The sequence below is a fragment of the Lactuca sativa genome, chromosome 2 (assembly GCF_002870075.4).
Source record: "Lactuca sativa cultivar Salinas chromosome 2, Lsat_Salinas_v11, whole genome shotgun sequence".
Taxonomy (NCBI): domain Eukaryota; kingdom Viridiplantae; phylum Streptophyta; class Magnoliopsida; order Asterales; family Asteraceae; genus Lactuca; species Lactuca sativa.
In genome coordinates, this window is record NC_056624.2 from 147,569,312 (window position 1) to 147,585,079 (window position 15,768).

The 15,768-nt window shown below is 32.2% G+C and overlaps 2 protein-coding genes across 8 annotated transcripts; one reads left to right on the top strand and one right to left on the bottom strand.

Annotated features, from left to right (window-relative positions):
* Positions 1-762: 762 nt before the first annotated feature.
* Positions 763-1,306, bottom strand: LOC111885124 (protein RKD1). Its single transcript, XM_023881407.1, has 2 exons — positions 1,007-1,306; positions 763-930 (listed from the first exon to the last, which is right to left on the bottom strand). Exons 1-2 carry the CDS (start codon positions 1,304-1,306, stop codon positions 763-765), a joined length of 468 nt encoding a protein of 155 aa, XP_023737175.1.
* An 8,636-nt stretch (positions 1,307-9,942) lies between these two features.
* On the top strand, positions 9,943-14,429 carry LOC111885145 (uncharacterized). Of its 7 annotated transcripts, none has more exons than XM_042899203.2 (9): positions 9,943-10,315; positions 11,201-11,281; positions 11,381-12,029; positions 12,312-12,682; positions 12,776-12,850; positions 13,281-13,389; positions 13,496-13,556; positions 13,649-13,701; positions 14,192-14,429. In XM_042899203.2, exons 5-9 carry the CDS (start codon positions 12,784-12,786, stop codon positions 14,310-14,312), a joined length of 411 nt encoding a protein of 136 aa, XP_042755137.1. In that variant the 5' UTR covers positions 9,943-10,315; positions 11,201-11,281; positions 11,381-12,029; positions 12,312-12,682; positions 12,776-12,783; the 3' UTR covers positions 14,313-14,429. The 7 variants fall into 7 exon arrangements, 3 of the variants coding, with proteins under 3 accessions (XP_042755137.1, XP_023737197.1, XP_023737191.1); XR_006188187.2 differs by adding an exon at positions 10,960-11,024 and having other exon boundaries at positions 9,957-10,315; positions 12,779-12,850; positions 13,649-14,429; XR_006188186.1 differs by lacking the exon at positions 12,776-12,850 and adding an exon at positions 10,960-11,024 and having other exon boundaries at positions 9,962-10,315; positions 12,312-12,386; positions 12,515-12,682; positions 13,649-14,429.
* The last annotated feature ends 1,339 nt before the right edge of the window (positions 14,430-15,768 follow it).

Consider the following 15,768-nt stretch of genomic DNA (forward strand, 5'->3'; position numbering starts at 1 on the left):
ATAGTAAAATACCAATAGTTGAATACACAAATAGTAAAATACATGAATCGTAAATTAAATACAAGGCTTGTAAAATACATGATTAATATCGTAGGTATAAACAATATGGTAGATACAAGAATACTATCGTATACATAAATAGTATGGTATATACACGAATAGTGTCGTGTACATGCTTAGTGCCATATGTATGAATAGTACCATATATAGGAAAAGTAAAATGTGAATAGTTATCTTTTTAAAAAAAAATACTTAAGTTACATGCAACAAGTGGCGGTGTCCATGATATATGCCACTAATTTTGACGTCACTATAACGATAATACATTCATTATTTGTTATAGATAATGGAAAGGAAAGCTTCTAGCCATCCACCGGTGCAAGAAAATGAGGTACCTTGTATCAATAACGAGGGCAATATTGATAAACGAAAAAAAAATAGGAAGCAAAATAGAAATCCTAGAAAAAAAAACAATTAAAACCCAAATGAAAACCTTAACCAGTCCGTGTAAAAACAAATGAAAGTCTTTTGGTAAGTAGGATGCTATAATAAAAAAAAAAAAAGAAATGAATGCACATTGTTATTTATCTCATTTGACAACAAGATTTGAATACTTGACAACAAGAAACATAGTATAATGCTATTTGTTGCATTTGACAACATGGTTTATTTATGACTACAAGTCACAACTTTTCCTTTATGACATCATTCATGTTTCCTTTTAGTTGACTATGTGAAAGAAGTCGATGATGCCATGGATTTTCATTTCTTGGAGATAGACATAAAGCATGTTTGTCTCAATCTCTTTGTATTGTGTTCTACTTGTAAATCTGGAATCTCTTCCAGCTTTTTCCTCTCTCTTTCCAGTATCAGTATTGCTTCCCTCGACTTCCCTTCTACTTTCCCGCCAAACTCCTTACTAAACTCCTGCTGCATGATGTTAATTAAACACTTCAACTTGTAATGTGGAAAACAATTTGTGAAAGAAAAAGAAATTTTGTGTAACCTGGACATTATTAATAAGAGTTTCCAGGCTCATAAGTTTTCGATGAGGCCACCGATGAATGCCCAAGTCTCTACAAAATTTTTTCAACAGTGTAATTCCAACATTCACCTCCTTGGCTTCCTGTTTAATTGTAATGTAGAAATATTTAGCGATGGTTTCCCTACATAACATCATCTTAGAAGTATATCTTGAAGTGCCAACATTGCCATTTTCGGCTCTCTCTTTCTCCATTTTTCTTGGATTCGTCATTTGCTTAAGCTTTGTGTTAAACTCCCTCTTCTCTTTGTTATCGTTTATCATTGTTGTGTTGGTAATCTGTCCACGGTTTTATCCTTTCTGTTTGTTATCAAAAGTGGTTGATTCTGATTCTGAGAATTGCATGAGTTCACTATGGGTATGATCTCTTGACTCTGGGAATAGAATCCATTATTTAATTCATAGACATCGATGAAATCATCCGTAGTACCTATATTTAAAGAGTCTTAAAAATATCATAAATAAGAAGATAAAATCAAAAAGAAATGAATTTTCTATGTAATATCATCAATAATACAACATGGGAGAAGACATTGGTTGTGGTTTGGTACAGTATCTAGAGATAAATATAGTAGATCCCTTGAGATGATGTCAATCCATGGCCACACATCATATCCATTCTGATGTTGCTATAGCGGCATTGGGATCAAATCATAAGTGACATTGCATCTTGTTTCCGAAAACCTACTTCATATATTTTACCGGTTAACTAAAATTAAAGAACAAAAGAAAAACAAAAGTTAAGATTAATGCTCTTTTGTAAGAATTTATGTCATTATTACCCGAAGTCAAGTGGAGAAAAATGGTTAGGAAAAGAAAAGTAATCTTCTTCTTTAGATATATTTTACCGGTTAACTAAAAGTAAAGAACAAAAGAAAAACAAAAGTTAAGCTTAATGCTCTTTAGTAAGAATTTATGTCATTATTACCCGAAGTCAAGTGGAGAAAAATTGTTAGGAAAAGAAAAGTAATCTTCTTCTTTAGTAAAATTAACTTCATTGATTGACAAATTTGTCATAGAATATTGACTTTCCATCCTTGATTTGTATGACATTTTTCTTTGAATTTGCATGTACATAGTGTGATACAAGAAGCTCTACTTATAGTAAACCCAACCACCATTTCATCTTCTCCATTTAATGTACTCATCATATGGTAGAAGGAAATCTTGCTATCCTATGAAGAAAATGGTTCCATAAAAAATGATGGGCTTCTAAATGGAGGATTGAAGTCAAGAAACCAACATGTGCAGTCAGTCATCAAAGAGCATCATGGCCGGTGTAGGGAATGGGGCAACCTGGGCAGTGGAATAGGGCCCAAAATTTTAGGGGCCCATTTTTTTTTTTCTACTTAAGCGCTTGAATCCTTTTTCCTCCTTCAGCCTCCTTCTGCAAGATCCCATGTTTCCAAGAGACCACGATCACTAGTCCCCGATTACCACCATTATACCCTTAACCACGTATAAATCCAAACCAACAGTCACAATTCCCAAAAGAAAACCAGTTTCAAACCCACCAATGCGATTACTCCGCTGACCCAATTACACATCAATGTTCAACACGATTTGATTCATCAACAAAAGCTTATCAAACTCATGGCTTCTTCAAATTAAACCACACTTGAACATCAGTTCTAAGAAATTTGTAAGCCCTACTTCCTTCTTATCTTCTGCTTCTTAGAAATTGTTTTGTTTTGTTTTGTTTCCTGATAAGGATTATGCAATTGATTCTGAGTTTTTTTATTAACTTTGATTCGGTAGTGTTGGGTAGTGTTAAATAACACTTCATAAATAGAATGCTTTTGTTAAGAACATAACTTGTAGCAGATGGTGTCCAATGTATAGTAGTATTAAAATAACAAGAAAAGTTTCCAGACACAAATTCTATTACAAGCTTAATTTTTTATACTTAGCGTATCACTGACATGATACATTGATAACAATCAATTGATGTTATGAAAAGAGAAACAAATATGTCATTTATTTGAAATTTGGTTAGTTTGTTGGACAAATTGATATGATACAATTTTTATTCTTCAAGTAAAAATAAATATCCAATTTGGGATTTAGTGACTACAATAATGCTAGATTTTTGGGTACTAAAATTATATGAGCACCATTGATTCTCGCTTTTTTACAAACAGTTGCATATAAGGCCCTGATCTAATATATTTAAGTGATCACCTGCTACTACTATATACAGCTACTACTATATACATATCATTATGAAATGCAAGAGTTTATTATAATGTGTATAATATATGAGATTATGCACACAAAAAACATAAACATGCTAAGGAAAAACTGAATCAGTGGCGGAGCCAGGGTCAAAGTAAAGGGGTATCTCGAAAAAAAATTGTGTAACGTATAATAAGATCTGGAAATGAGACGGTTTTGTGTTGATTAAACCAAAACTCACCAATTACAGTGATTTGTACTTTGTTACTTAATGACTTTTTATAAATTTGTCCTCATTCATTCTATCTTATAAAGAAACAAGGCCTAAATGTTTCTTTAGATAGTGCAAGATCAAACCTGAGACCTCATGTCTTTGCAGCAATGATGTGAGAGATTAGGCACTTTCTGTCTTTCTTAGCCTGCTATTAAGAATTTGAACTTGCTTCTTCTTCATTGCAACTTCTCTCTACAAGTAACAGGATAAACATAACTTCCAAACACTTGAAATTGATTAACTTAAACAACACATCCAAACACTCTTATATGGCTATATACATTATGGAATGAAATAATGGTGAAAAAAAATAAATAGAGTACCACTGAACGAACTTATTACGCTCCTCATCGTTAAGAATGAACTCCAACTTCATATGTATAAGTCCGCCTCCTTCATGGGGAAACAAATCATCCTAAGTACCCTTTTTAATTATAGACATGGATCGAATACCTAAGCCCAATATCAAATTGATCCTTAATTAGAACCAAATTAACCCGATTCTACACAATGTGAGATGAATTCAAGAGTTTTATTATAAACCTGAATGTGATATTTGATTTCCCTCGGAATCCTGAATTAAGATGATCAAATTGTCTCACAGATTCGTCAATGGACTGTGCTAAAATCAATATGCCGAATCAGTATTAATAAATAAGAAGAAAAATTAAGTTTAGAGTTCGGAATCATACAAAGATAAATTAAGTCTCTTTCTCCCCAGCTTCATGTTCGACTTTCCCGAATCCAACTACATGATAAATTGGATCATTAACTACATCCGATAGACTAAGATTTTGAAGTGAAATCAGAGCAACAGAGACAAACCATTCGCGATAAACATATAAACAGATGCTGATTTGAGTTACATTAACTAAAATAAATAAAAAGAAAACGCTACTGCTAGATCCAAAGAATATTTAGGGCTTCCAGAGTACATACCCTTTGAAAATCACGACACGCAATGTCGAGAAGATAGAATGATTGATTCAGAAGATGAGATGAAGAAGACGATTCAGAATCCATTAGAGCTCCATTGCATTTTTGAGATCTCGATCGAGTGAGGTGGTATGTTCGTAGAACGGATCTGCGTTTCAAAATCTCCGAAAATATTACACTAACAATTTTTTGAGGGGTATCCCGGGATCCAATGTGCCTCCGCCTATGAACTGAATGCAGGTTAGTTCCTTGATTTCCTTTTGATATCCTTTTTGCATGAAAAATTATCGTGCTATATGCCTATATTTGAGTTTCTTTTAAATGACTTTGATTTCAGTAGTGCTGGGTTTATCCTTTTGAGTTTGTTCGGTAGCCATACTTGATGAATGCTGGTAACTTGGTTTTACTCGTAAAATCAATTGATTAAACTTTACAAATTGATGATTGAATCAGTTATTAATGAAATGCTTTTATCTTCATTTTAAAAAACTTCTGTTTATATAATTTAATTCGTCACACGTTAGAGTCTAAGGGTCTTCTTTTTGCGGCTCGTCCTGAGCATTTGAATCCTCAGGGCTGGCCCTAAAGAACATTGCAGTCAACATAAGCATTTCTTGAAAGTTGTTATTGACAATTTTCTTGGTTTAATAATTGCAGCCAATTTGAACACAGCTCAATTGAGAATCCAATGAATTTTTTTATAGTTGCAGCCAAACACAAACATTCGAACATCAATTTCTTCTTCCTTATTTCTTTTCTTCTTATTTCTCTGGTTCGGGGGAAATCACAGACACAAAATTTGAAATTTATCCCACAAATTGATTAGCCCATTTCAATATTAGGTTTCTGGAAAAGGTTTGATTTTATGCTCAATTATAACACTTACTATGGTGAAGACAAAGTTTTTTTTTTTTTAAATGGGGCTGTGTGGTTTTTGTTTGCAAAAATGGGGTTGTGGTCCCACATCCTTCCATATGTTTTATAGACTTACATATGTCCTTGCAGTTTTATGATACATTGGATATTTATCCTTTATAATTTTTTATATTTTTATTATCTTCATTAAATTGATACATAAAATTATTTTATTATGAAAATATTATTAAACTTTATATATTGTATTTAACAATTTATATGACTAAAAATATCTTATTAACATTTTCAAATCAATACCAATATTTAATATCAATAAAACTATATAATAAAACTATATATATGCTAAAATAAACACACAATTTACATCATATTCATAACATTAAAACATTACAAGACCAATTTAGCATGAAATTACAAAAGCAACAAAACATAAAGTTTACAAGATCAAATCAACTTGAAATTACGAGTTCAATAAAAAAACGTGGTTTTCATCGTATTAAACATTGGTTGAGAATTTACCCAATTTTTTTGATTATGACCAGAGTGACATAGTCCACATCTAAGAAGTTCATTGGGATGATGACTATCCATTTCTGTATGAGTACAATTTGCAGGCCTTTGACCTCGAGCAGTGCAAATTTTTAAGTAATCTGCTTGAATTGCCCAATTCGAATCCAACAAATGGAATGCATTAATGGACGGTCCAAAAGCCTAATATATATATATATATATATATATATATATATATATATATATATAAATGTTGTTACTTGTGATGTGTCATTTGGGTTATGAAACCACTTGACAATTGTATCACGGTTTGAAGACTGCAAAGCTACAATGCGGGGTCACAAATACAAGAGGAGGGGGGATGGAGATGGGGAAACCCTTCGCGCATGGAAGGGACATGGACCAGGTCAAGATGCTAGAAGAGATCCTTGTAATTAATCTGAAAATTAGAAATGGCAGCTGGAGCAAAATGGAACTTTTTCGTGTAGTCCCTCTAAAGGTTGATAGATGGATGCATGCTCGAGAATGAAGACAGAAAAACGCTGTAACACACTAACACCATATCCGAATATTTTCATCTTCGTTTGGAATGTCAGTGGCAAATGAATCTTCCTCAGTTCAGATAAATTCTCACATTTTGCCAACAAGACTGCTTTGAATAGGCGTATGAAAATGCTGTATTTGGACTATAATTACAGAAATAGGCCAATAGGGTGACCTTTGTGGGCTAAAAACAGAGTATCGATGAAGTCTTTGAGTCCATAATTAATGATGGGTTACATACACGACCTTCAAATAAAAATAATTTTATTTATTTTTAATTATTAATCATTGCCAATGCATTGCTCTGGACACACAAATTAGACGCATACCACTTAGTTTCTAAAAATATCTTCCGTTTAATTAAGTTTGAGACTGATCTTACTTCTTAGGTATTATTATATTCCGTTGTTAATCCCTGGTAATCTTGTAAAATCTTTTGAGATCACAAATGCCTACAGATGTCATAGTCAGGTATTAGATTTTGTGGGAATTAAGAAACAAGTTGAGCAATTAAATGAATTAATAAACTTATTGTTGCTCAGTGAATTAAGAAACAAATTGATCAATTCAATGAAAGAAACAAATTGATCAATTAATTTGTCGTTGTTCTTTTACTGCTACTATACGTGCATACTATACAGGTACTTCTTGTTCTTTGTGCTGAATTAATAAACTTCTTGTTCAAAAAGGAAAAACGAATTAGTCATTGCAAAATTAAAAGGTAGCTTTTGTCCGTTTCCGAAAAAGAAAAAAGAAAATAGATTGCTTTCAATTGTTAATGGATAATTTATCGAAGACTTGGAGGCCAGAAATTTCTTGATGAGTAGTTTTTCTACTAATTTGAAACTAAATGAAAATTTTTATATTGTTCTCTTTGTAAGGAAAATGCTATTATAATTTTTCGTTTTTAATTGGCTCACAATTTAAAAACCTATGCATTTAGAAATATCTCAATGAATTAAACTTCTCCATTAAATAGCCAAATGAGGCAGTTAGCACATCTGAGCATAGAAATTCACTTGGTTTTGATAGTTATATTCGTCCCTCTTCAATCATTTTCTTAAGAAAATGCAGGCGTTTCAAGTTTTTCGTTTACTAATCTTAATTTCGCTAACAACAACGTTAATAAAAACTCGACATTATTGCAAGCCACGTTGTAGTAATAGGTGTGGGTTAAAACTCATTTCATACCCTATTTTCGGGAGGACTAGCAAGGGCCAAAGTCTATTCCTATTTTCGGGATCGCCAAACTGTTAGCCTGATAAGTCTATTGGACCTTTTTGGTTTGGTCCCTATGTTTAAGAGTAAATTACACGAATGGTCCCAATGGTTTAAGGTAATTTGCGTGTTTGGTCCACAACTTATTTTTTAACTCGGAAGGTCCCTACTATTTGTTTTTGTTACGCGCTTGGTCCTGTTTTACCTAAAAAGACTATTTTGCCATTGATTTTTTAATTTGTTTAAATAAACACACCCCTAGCACTACCCCCTCACCTTACCTTACATACTCCATCATTTTTCTCTATTTAAATAATAGTCTTTTTAGGTAAGAAATGGACCAAGCGTGTAACCAAATAGTGGGGACCAAGCGCGTAACAAAATCAAACAGTAAGGACCTTCCGACTAAAAAAAATAAGTTAAGGATCAAATATGGGTTTAGCTACTCATACCATTTGTTGGTAATTTTTACATGACCTAATCGAGAAACTATATATTGATGTTTGAATTGACTTAAACTTTTTTACATGGTTATCAAACTTTTGCTCTTATCATAAGCTAAGTTGGACCGGAATGAATGATTTCCGTCATACGAAGAATGCATTTGCTTTTGTATTTGCATACATATGAACCACTACTACAAAAGACTACGTACATAGGACCCGCTATAAAGACCCGTTTATTAAAAAACCCGAGTTGGATTATGTAGAAACTAGGTTTCATGAAAGCGAGAGCTATATGACCCAGTTTAAAGCAAGGAACCGGTCTACATGACCAAGTTAAACAACCCGGTCTCAATGATACAACCGGATTTTTTATCTGTGTAGTCATATGGCCCGCTTTTGTAATACGACTGTGTCCTATTTCCAGAATGCCAGGGGACCTAATTTATGAGAGGATTATCCGTATATATAAACTTGATTTTTAACATATATGTTATGGGTATTTAGGCACAGGTTTTTTGATAGATCATGAAACAAAATTGAACTTTTAGGCTCAACCTATTAAGTCATTTGAGGATAATAACCACTAATTTTTAATTGTTTCTTGCAATATTTATTTATTCATCCATTTACTCGATATAAAGGAAGTTAGCAACATATTTCTCTGTCCCTGGTGCCTGATGTTTTCCTATTTTGCTTCATAATTTGACCATTTTACCCCTGGTTTGAGTCTTTTTTGCCTACACATGTCTCCTCTTTGGTTCCTTGCTGGAGTACACCATCCATACACTCGAAAACTCATCTGGTGAAGTTCAAGTTGTTGATCTTCTCATCTTAGGATTGTATTTTGATGTTTGTCATTTTTGGCCTTAGGGGTAGCGAATCCGCTATACCACAACAAATTATCAATATAATTGCAAGTTGCATCATATACTTAAATATGATGCTAATTAAACACTAAAAAGCGAAAAGAAATGGAATTTTATATATATATATATATATATATATATATATATATATATATATATATATATATATATATATATATATATATATATATATATATATATATATATATATATATATATATATATATATATATATATATATATATATATATATACTTAGATCACCAATATGCTAGCACAACAAAATACACAAAGGCATTCAGAGGTACCAATTACCAAATGAGAATAAAAAAATAAAAATGAAAAAAGGCTCTAAAGATTAGAAATGGGGGAAATAGATTTAACACATTTAAAAAAAGATAGGAGAGACTTACCAGACCATTAAGAATGGAGTAAGGATGTGAATCCGGCGGGTGATTTGGTGAGGGCTTGAGGGCATGAAAGAGGAAAAACAAAGAATCGGAGAAATATAAATCAAGATACAAAAATCTCTTAAATTAAAGAGGGTGTAATGTTTTTCTTTTCTCTCCTCTCGTTTTATGTTCCCTATCACCTCCCTCTTTCTTACCCTTTGCGTTTATCTCTGTCTACAACAGCCCCTCACCTTTTATCTCCATCTCTCTTTCTCTCCATTGTGTGTATTAACAATCGAAATGTTGCTTGTGTATAATAGAAAATAAATTGTATGTAAGTGATTCTAGAGAGAGTGGGTTGAAAAGGTATAGTGCTGTAGTCAATCAATAGAAGAATATGATGGAGTTTTTTGGCGGAAAAAATCGTAATCTCGCCTTCAACAAAAAATAAAAGTTAGAAATTGATAATGATAAAAGAAGTTTCATAATCGTCAAAAAAAAATAATTTATATGAAAACAATAAATTATATGTATTTTAATCACTACTACAAAAAGAGGTAATAGCCACAGAATTTTTGGCGACCGAAAAATCCGTCGGAAATTCCGACGGTTTACTGACGGATTTCTGACAAATTAAGAAAAACCTCATTATAATGATTGAGCGACCACTTTCTGACGGTTTAGCAACAAATAAATATCTGTTGGTGATCCATTGCAATATACAGACAGGTTACCGACTGAAATCAACAAAAATCCATTCCGTGGATATTCCGTTGGTGAAATCACGATTTTTTAGACAATATTAGGGGTACTTTGGTAAATATACATTTGATAAGGGTGCTCGCCAGACTTTCACAAAAGTAAACTTGCGATTTCCTTTCGAACGACGGGCAAAATCTATTGATAAGCATCACTGCCACTCCGGCTATCTTGCCGACGCCACAACACTCGAAGCTTTCGGACTGAAAGGTGCCGGTGCTGCAACTTCTCAACCTCATCCTTGCAGCCGATTTGAGCTTTTTTTTTCTCCATTTTTGGTAAAATCCCCAACTTATTTAACATCTATCGAGTTTTATGTTTATATTTGATACTTCCTATTGATTAACGATTATTAAAACTAGAATTGTGAATATATAAAAACAGATCGTCCATCTTCAAGTAATTTTCAGTTATGATTTCTCCTCCAATTTTGACTTAATTTTGAAATGTTAATTAGTATTTTAGGAGTTTTGACTAATTGCAATCGTTGTTGATGATAATTAGTAATTTATACTTATCTTATTTAAATTGTTCATGGTGGTGGTTGTGATGATACCGACAATTGCCCTAACTTGACTCTCTTCCGTAGTTAAATAACTTAGTTATTCCTTTTGCTAGAAGACAACTAATAACAACGCAAATTAATTGTTGTTTTGTTAGCAAAATTTAGCATGAAGTTAAAATAGTGGCAGGGAGACTTACAATTTAAAGCTAAATATGAGACATACGGTTATGATTTTAGATGTATATTGCTTGCATCAAGTAAAAAATAAACAATCAATATTTGTTTCCTTGATTAAGTCTTTTCCTGATTAAGCCCATTTAGTTCTAATATTTGTATAATGTTGTATTATCATGAGCCTTGCTTTCAATTTTTTGTATTAGATTTAGAATTAGTGAAGCATGTTATTGATATATGCAGGAGTAAAAGGGAAAACTCAAGTTTTTATGTGTATCAAATGACAATATTGATAAATTTATGATTTGGTATGCATTTCTCCCTCTTCACTTGCATACTGTATCTTTTTTCTACATGTATCAAGTTCAAATTTCTGTAATATAGATACGAACCTCAGAAGGGCCATCAACCTTGTTCATAATAACAGTAGAGTATCGATATGATGCGCATAATAATAATTGTTTCTATCTTTGTTTTTTGGTAGGTTAATTGGTCTGAAGAATATATTTTCAAGGCAACTACCTAACATGTCTAAGGAATACATTGTTAGTCTTGTGATGGATAAGTATGCTCTAAGCAATACATTATGCTTTTATTCTCATTTATGCTAATATTTGGACTTTGGAAGTACCCCAAAAGATAATTAAATTTTTACCTAATGCAGAGGCCACAAATCTATAATGGTTATCAGGCAAAATACAATTGGTGCCATTACCTTGCTACTACGTGTTAAAAAAGTACATTGCCTATGTTGGTAAAAAACTAAAGTATTTTGCTACTTCAAGCTAGTGTGAGTATAATGCTCAATAAAACTCCCTTAATTTTAATATTTTATACTCATTAGCAGATTTTTACTAATTTCAAATGTTCAATTTTATAATTTTGTTATTTTTGCAGGAACTCGTTGCTAATCCTAAATGCTTATTGCCTGTAATGATATGATATGTATTGTAACCTTTTAGTTTTCGTTGGAATCATTCAAATGAATATTTGTGGGTTTTTTGTTACCATCATATATAAAATTGATCAAGTTATGTGGACCAGGTACCACCTGATGCACAGTTGAACTGTTGTTTACCCTAGCTCGAGGCTTCTCTATTTGTATCTATAAACTTCTTCCTTCTTATAAGATGATTTTTTTTCTTGTTGAAAGAACAACAAAAGAGATAACTTATTTTTACCCTTTTTTACTTAAATTTTTTGTTCTTCAGTTAATGACAGAGGACTTGCTGCAAGATCTTGTGCTGTATAAGAAATTACAAGAGAAGCCAGTTTCATCTACACCTCGTTCACTTATTTCATTGTTTAGAGAGGTACTGAAAATCACACACACACACACAAACTCTCTCTCTCTCTCTCTCTCCACATTTCTTTCTCTTTTAGTTTAGAAGGGTAAACTTGTCTTTTTCTTCAGTAGGTTTGTCTTTCACTTCTCCACAAAAACAAACATTATCAGAGTTGAAATTCTGATTGTTTCAGTTAAAGAAGGCTCATATTTGACTTCCCACCTTCTTCTCTTTCTAATTTTAATTAACAATTTTTAAAGGTTTTAATTAATTAATTAGTTAACCATATGTTCTTTCTTTTCTCATCAGATTGCATGCCGACTCATGGGAATACATGGACACATGGCTCGATGCAAGTTAAAATTCAAGCAATATTCACACGTGGTAAAACCGGTGTTCTAGCCGAGATAATAACATGATAGAATTCTGTTCCTATTTCACTTGATATTCTTTAATTTTTTCGCCTTTTTCTTTTTATAAAAATTCAATCATTATAACCTGTTGGAGAAAAGGAAAGGGAAAACGAGGAAATTTGCCGACTTTGATGGATAACTTGATGGGGAAAATTAAACTCTTAGGGCTCTTAAGAGACTATCAGGAGCTAAATTGGAGAGTGAGGCAAGTAGGCAACAACATATATTCTCTCATGTGGTGATTTTCAAAGAATCAAAGAGCTAAAAGTAAGTTTAAATTGTACACCCAAAAGTATAAACTATTTTATCATTTAAAATGATGTTATTGATATTTCTAACGTATGCAAAAAATATACATAGAAGGAAGCATGTTTAAAAAGTGTTATGATCCAAAATCAACAACAATCTTTAAGGTCCCAACTTTTGATCAATTCAGTAAGTCCCTATTTATTTTTTATTTAATCATGGAAGGAATATTTATAAGTTATAAAAGGAGTATATGCATTATGAAATGGTCTGATTGATTATTTTGTACATAACATAAAAAAGACTACAAATGAAGAAAGGAAGTGTTGGGTATAATCTTTGATGGGTTAAGTGGGTTTTGGTTCATGGGTCGTTTAAGTTTTATGCATGTTTTGTTTTAAGAATAAAAGGCTTGGTAAATGCTGTTTTCGTATGTTATGGTCCTTCTTGACCTGGTTTTTAGGTAGGTTAGTATTTAGTTTGTTTTCCTTTTGGCTGTCATGTGGGTGTAAGGCCTATAAAAGGCATAGGTTTCTCTTCAATAAAGAGGTGCAGAAATTGAGTATTTACCCTCTCCTTTTCAGTTTTTTAATATTCTTTTGTCTTCATACTTGTGCAGTAACCAAAAGCAGTTGTAACTTCGGCTTTATACTCCAACAGGAAGGCTTTGATCAAAGCAGGGAGAGAAGATTGGAAAAGGCTTTGATTATTCTGACCCTCACTTTCTGGTCAAAATTGTTTCAAATTGTTTTTCTCATGTTAACATAATATAATGTTTTTACTAATTTACCCCTATGTGTCTTTTATATATTTTAATTGATTTTTTTTTATTAGGTCAAGGCCTGTGAATCTACCAGATCAGCAGATCCTAGATAATGCGTATGAAGTATTTCAGGTAATCAATATATCTGAATTACGTAAATACCCTTTAGTAATGACAAGAGAGTGGAAGTTAGTGGTAATTTTAGTTTGAAATCATTGTTTCAGGGAGGTAATGTTCCCATCTGCATAAGCTACTCAGTGTGTAATCAAGTTCACAGGTTTTGTAACTTTATTTATCACTATTTTTTTACAGTCTACACTGATACTTTTATGGAGCAGAATTAATTTATTTTAGTTTAGTACTTTTTGGAGCAAATTTGATGCGATTGTTTCAATTTTTTTCGGTTCTTTATGTTGGAGATCATTGATTTGTTTATTATAGCATCCTACTTTTCAAACCTTAGTTTTCTTAATGAATTAGAAATTGAGCATACACTACAATAATTGGGTGGAGTTTTTAACAATGATGTAATAGAATGAAATGTAAGTAAGATGCAATAATATACAAACAATGAAAGTACGTTGCTATTTCTTGTACTTCTCCCAGTTTTTCTTTCATGGTCTTGTAATATTCAAAGATAATTTTATTAAGTCTAATTTTATAATCATATCAATATCATATTCTGTTTTGTGCACCATCTTATATTGCTGACGAATGAATGAGATCAAATTGAAGATCAAATCCATCATTCAAAATGCTCCATCCAGGTGTGAGTGTATAGAAGTTCATGAAATGAAAAAGATGTCAAAGCTTAGCAGTGGGTGGCGGGAGAAAGAAGATGGCTACATTGTGCTGGTGACGTTTTATGGGTTTTGTTATTATGTATAAATTTGTAGATTATATTTTTGGGTTTTGTTATTATGTATAAATTTTTAAATTATAATTTTACCAGTCGATATGTATTTGATATTTATGGTTATAATGTATTCAAACTTTTTACTTTTATATTTATTGGTTTTAAAGTATGGATTTGATGTAAGTTTTAATATTTTTCTGTTTTGAATATACAATAAATTTGAATTTTTCATGAAATTTAAAAGTTATTTTTAATTTGCTAGAATATGTTGTTAATTTGTTAAAAGAAAATCCGTCGGTAATCCGTTGCAAGATATTCTGTCGGTAGTTCGTTACTAAGCTATTCCGTTGGTAATCTGTTGCTGAATCATTCCGTCGGTATTCCGTTGCAAATACAAATCCGTCGGTAATCCACTACTAATTACCGACGGAAAAATCCGTCGCTAAAAATTAGTCATAGCCGTTGGAAATCCGTTACAAACAATTAGCGACAAGAATATACGACGGGTTTTGATCTGTTACAATTCCATCAGTAGAGAGTATTAGCGACGGATTACCGACGGTTTTGGCTATCGGTAATGCTCTTTTTGTAGTAGTGTAAAGAAGCAATGACAACCTGAAGATCCACATGGAGCAAAATCATTAGTCTCTTGGTCAAGATTCTACGAACACGAGTTCGAGATTGTAGATTTATTTGATTTTTGGAAATAAAATTAAACATTTAATAGACTCTGAACAAATATTTTCTAACAAAATCCTAAATCCAGTTCATAGACTAGTATATTTTATACCCTGCTATTATTTAACTTACTGTTTATATGTTCACTCAACCAATTGACCATCCACACTAGTTTATACATAGAAAAGGTCTATATTGCTACAACTTCATTTTAAGTACGGAACGGTCATTAGATATCAAATAATGATAGCGAGAAAAAAGGATCTTTGATGGCTTCCAACAAGCATTGTTCATTTGTACCATACAATTTTATAAGCTTTCTTGGCTGCTCAGAATTAAATGTATGTATTAAGCCATTTTCTGTTAGTTTTGTCTAGATGAAGTGTTAGAGTGAATATTTTCCCATGAATTGGCATTCCTCTCACGTGTATTAATACCACAATAATACAAAAAGGGCTACAAATAAGAATAATGAGCTAAATACAATGTTGGACAGCCAAACCAAATACAAACTAAATATAAAATATATACATAAAGATATACATCTAACAACCCCCCACATTCCGAATGAGAGGTCGCGAACGAACATTCAGACTAGACCGAAAGTCAAGAAACAGAGTAGACGGTAGCCCCTCGGTAAAGATATCAACGTATTGGGATGAAGAGGGAACATGAAGAACACGAATATGGCCTAAGGCCACTTTATCACACACAAAATGGTTGTTGATCTCGATGTGTTTGGTGTGTTGGTGCTGAACAGGATTGGTATATAGATAAACGGACCTAACATTGTCACAGTAAACAAGAGTA

What these genes read in the sequence shown, in the direction of transcription:
- LOC111885145 (XM_023881423.2), top strand. Translation starts at nt 13,049, where the DNA reads ATGTTTTGTTTTAAGAATAAAAGGCTTGGTAAATGCTGTTTTCGTATG. An exon ending in ATTCTGACCCTCACTTTCTG is followed by an intron (nt 13,390 to 13,495) that starts GTCAAAATTGTT and finishes TTTTTTTATTAG; the next exon opens with GTCAAGGCCTGTGAATCTAC. An exon ending in ATGCGTATGAAGTATTTCAG is followed by an intron (nt 13,557 to 13,648) that starts GTAATCAATATA and finishes TCATTGTTTCAG; the next exon opens with GGAGGTAATGTTCCCATCTG.
- LOC111885124 (XM_023881407.1), bottom strand. Translation starts at nt 1,306, where the DNA reads ATGATAAACGATAACAAAGAGAAGAGGGAGTTTAACACAAAGCTTAAG. An exon ending in CTCTTATTAATAATGTCCAG is followed by an intron (nt 931 to 1,006) that starts GTTACACAAAAT and finishes AACATCATGCAG; the next exon opens with CAGGAGTTTAGTAAGGAGTT.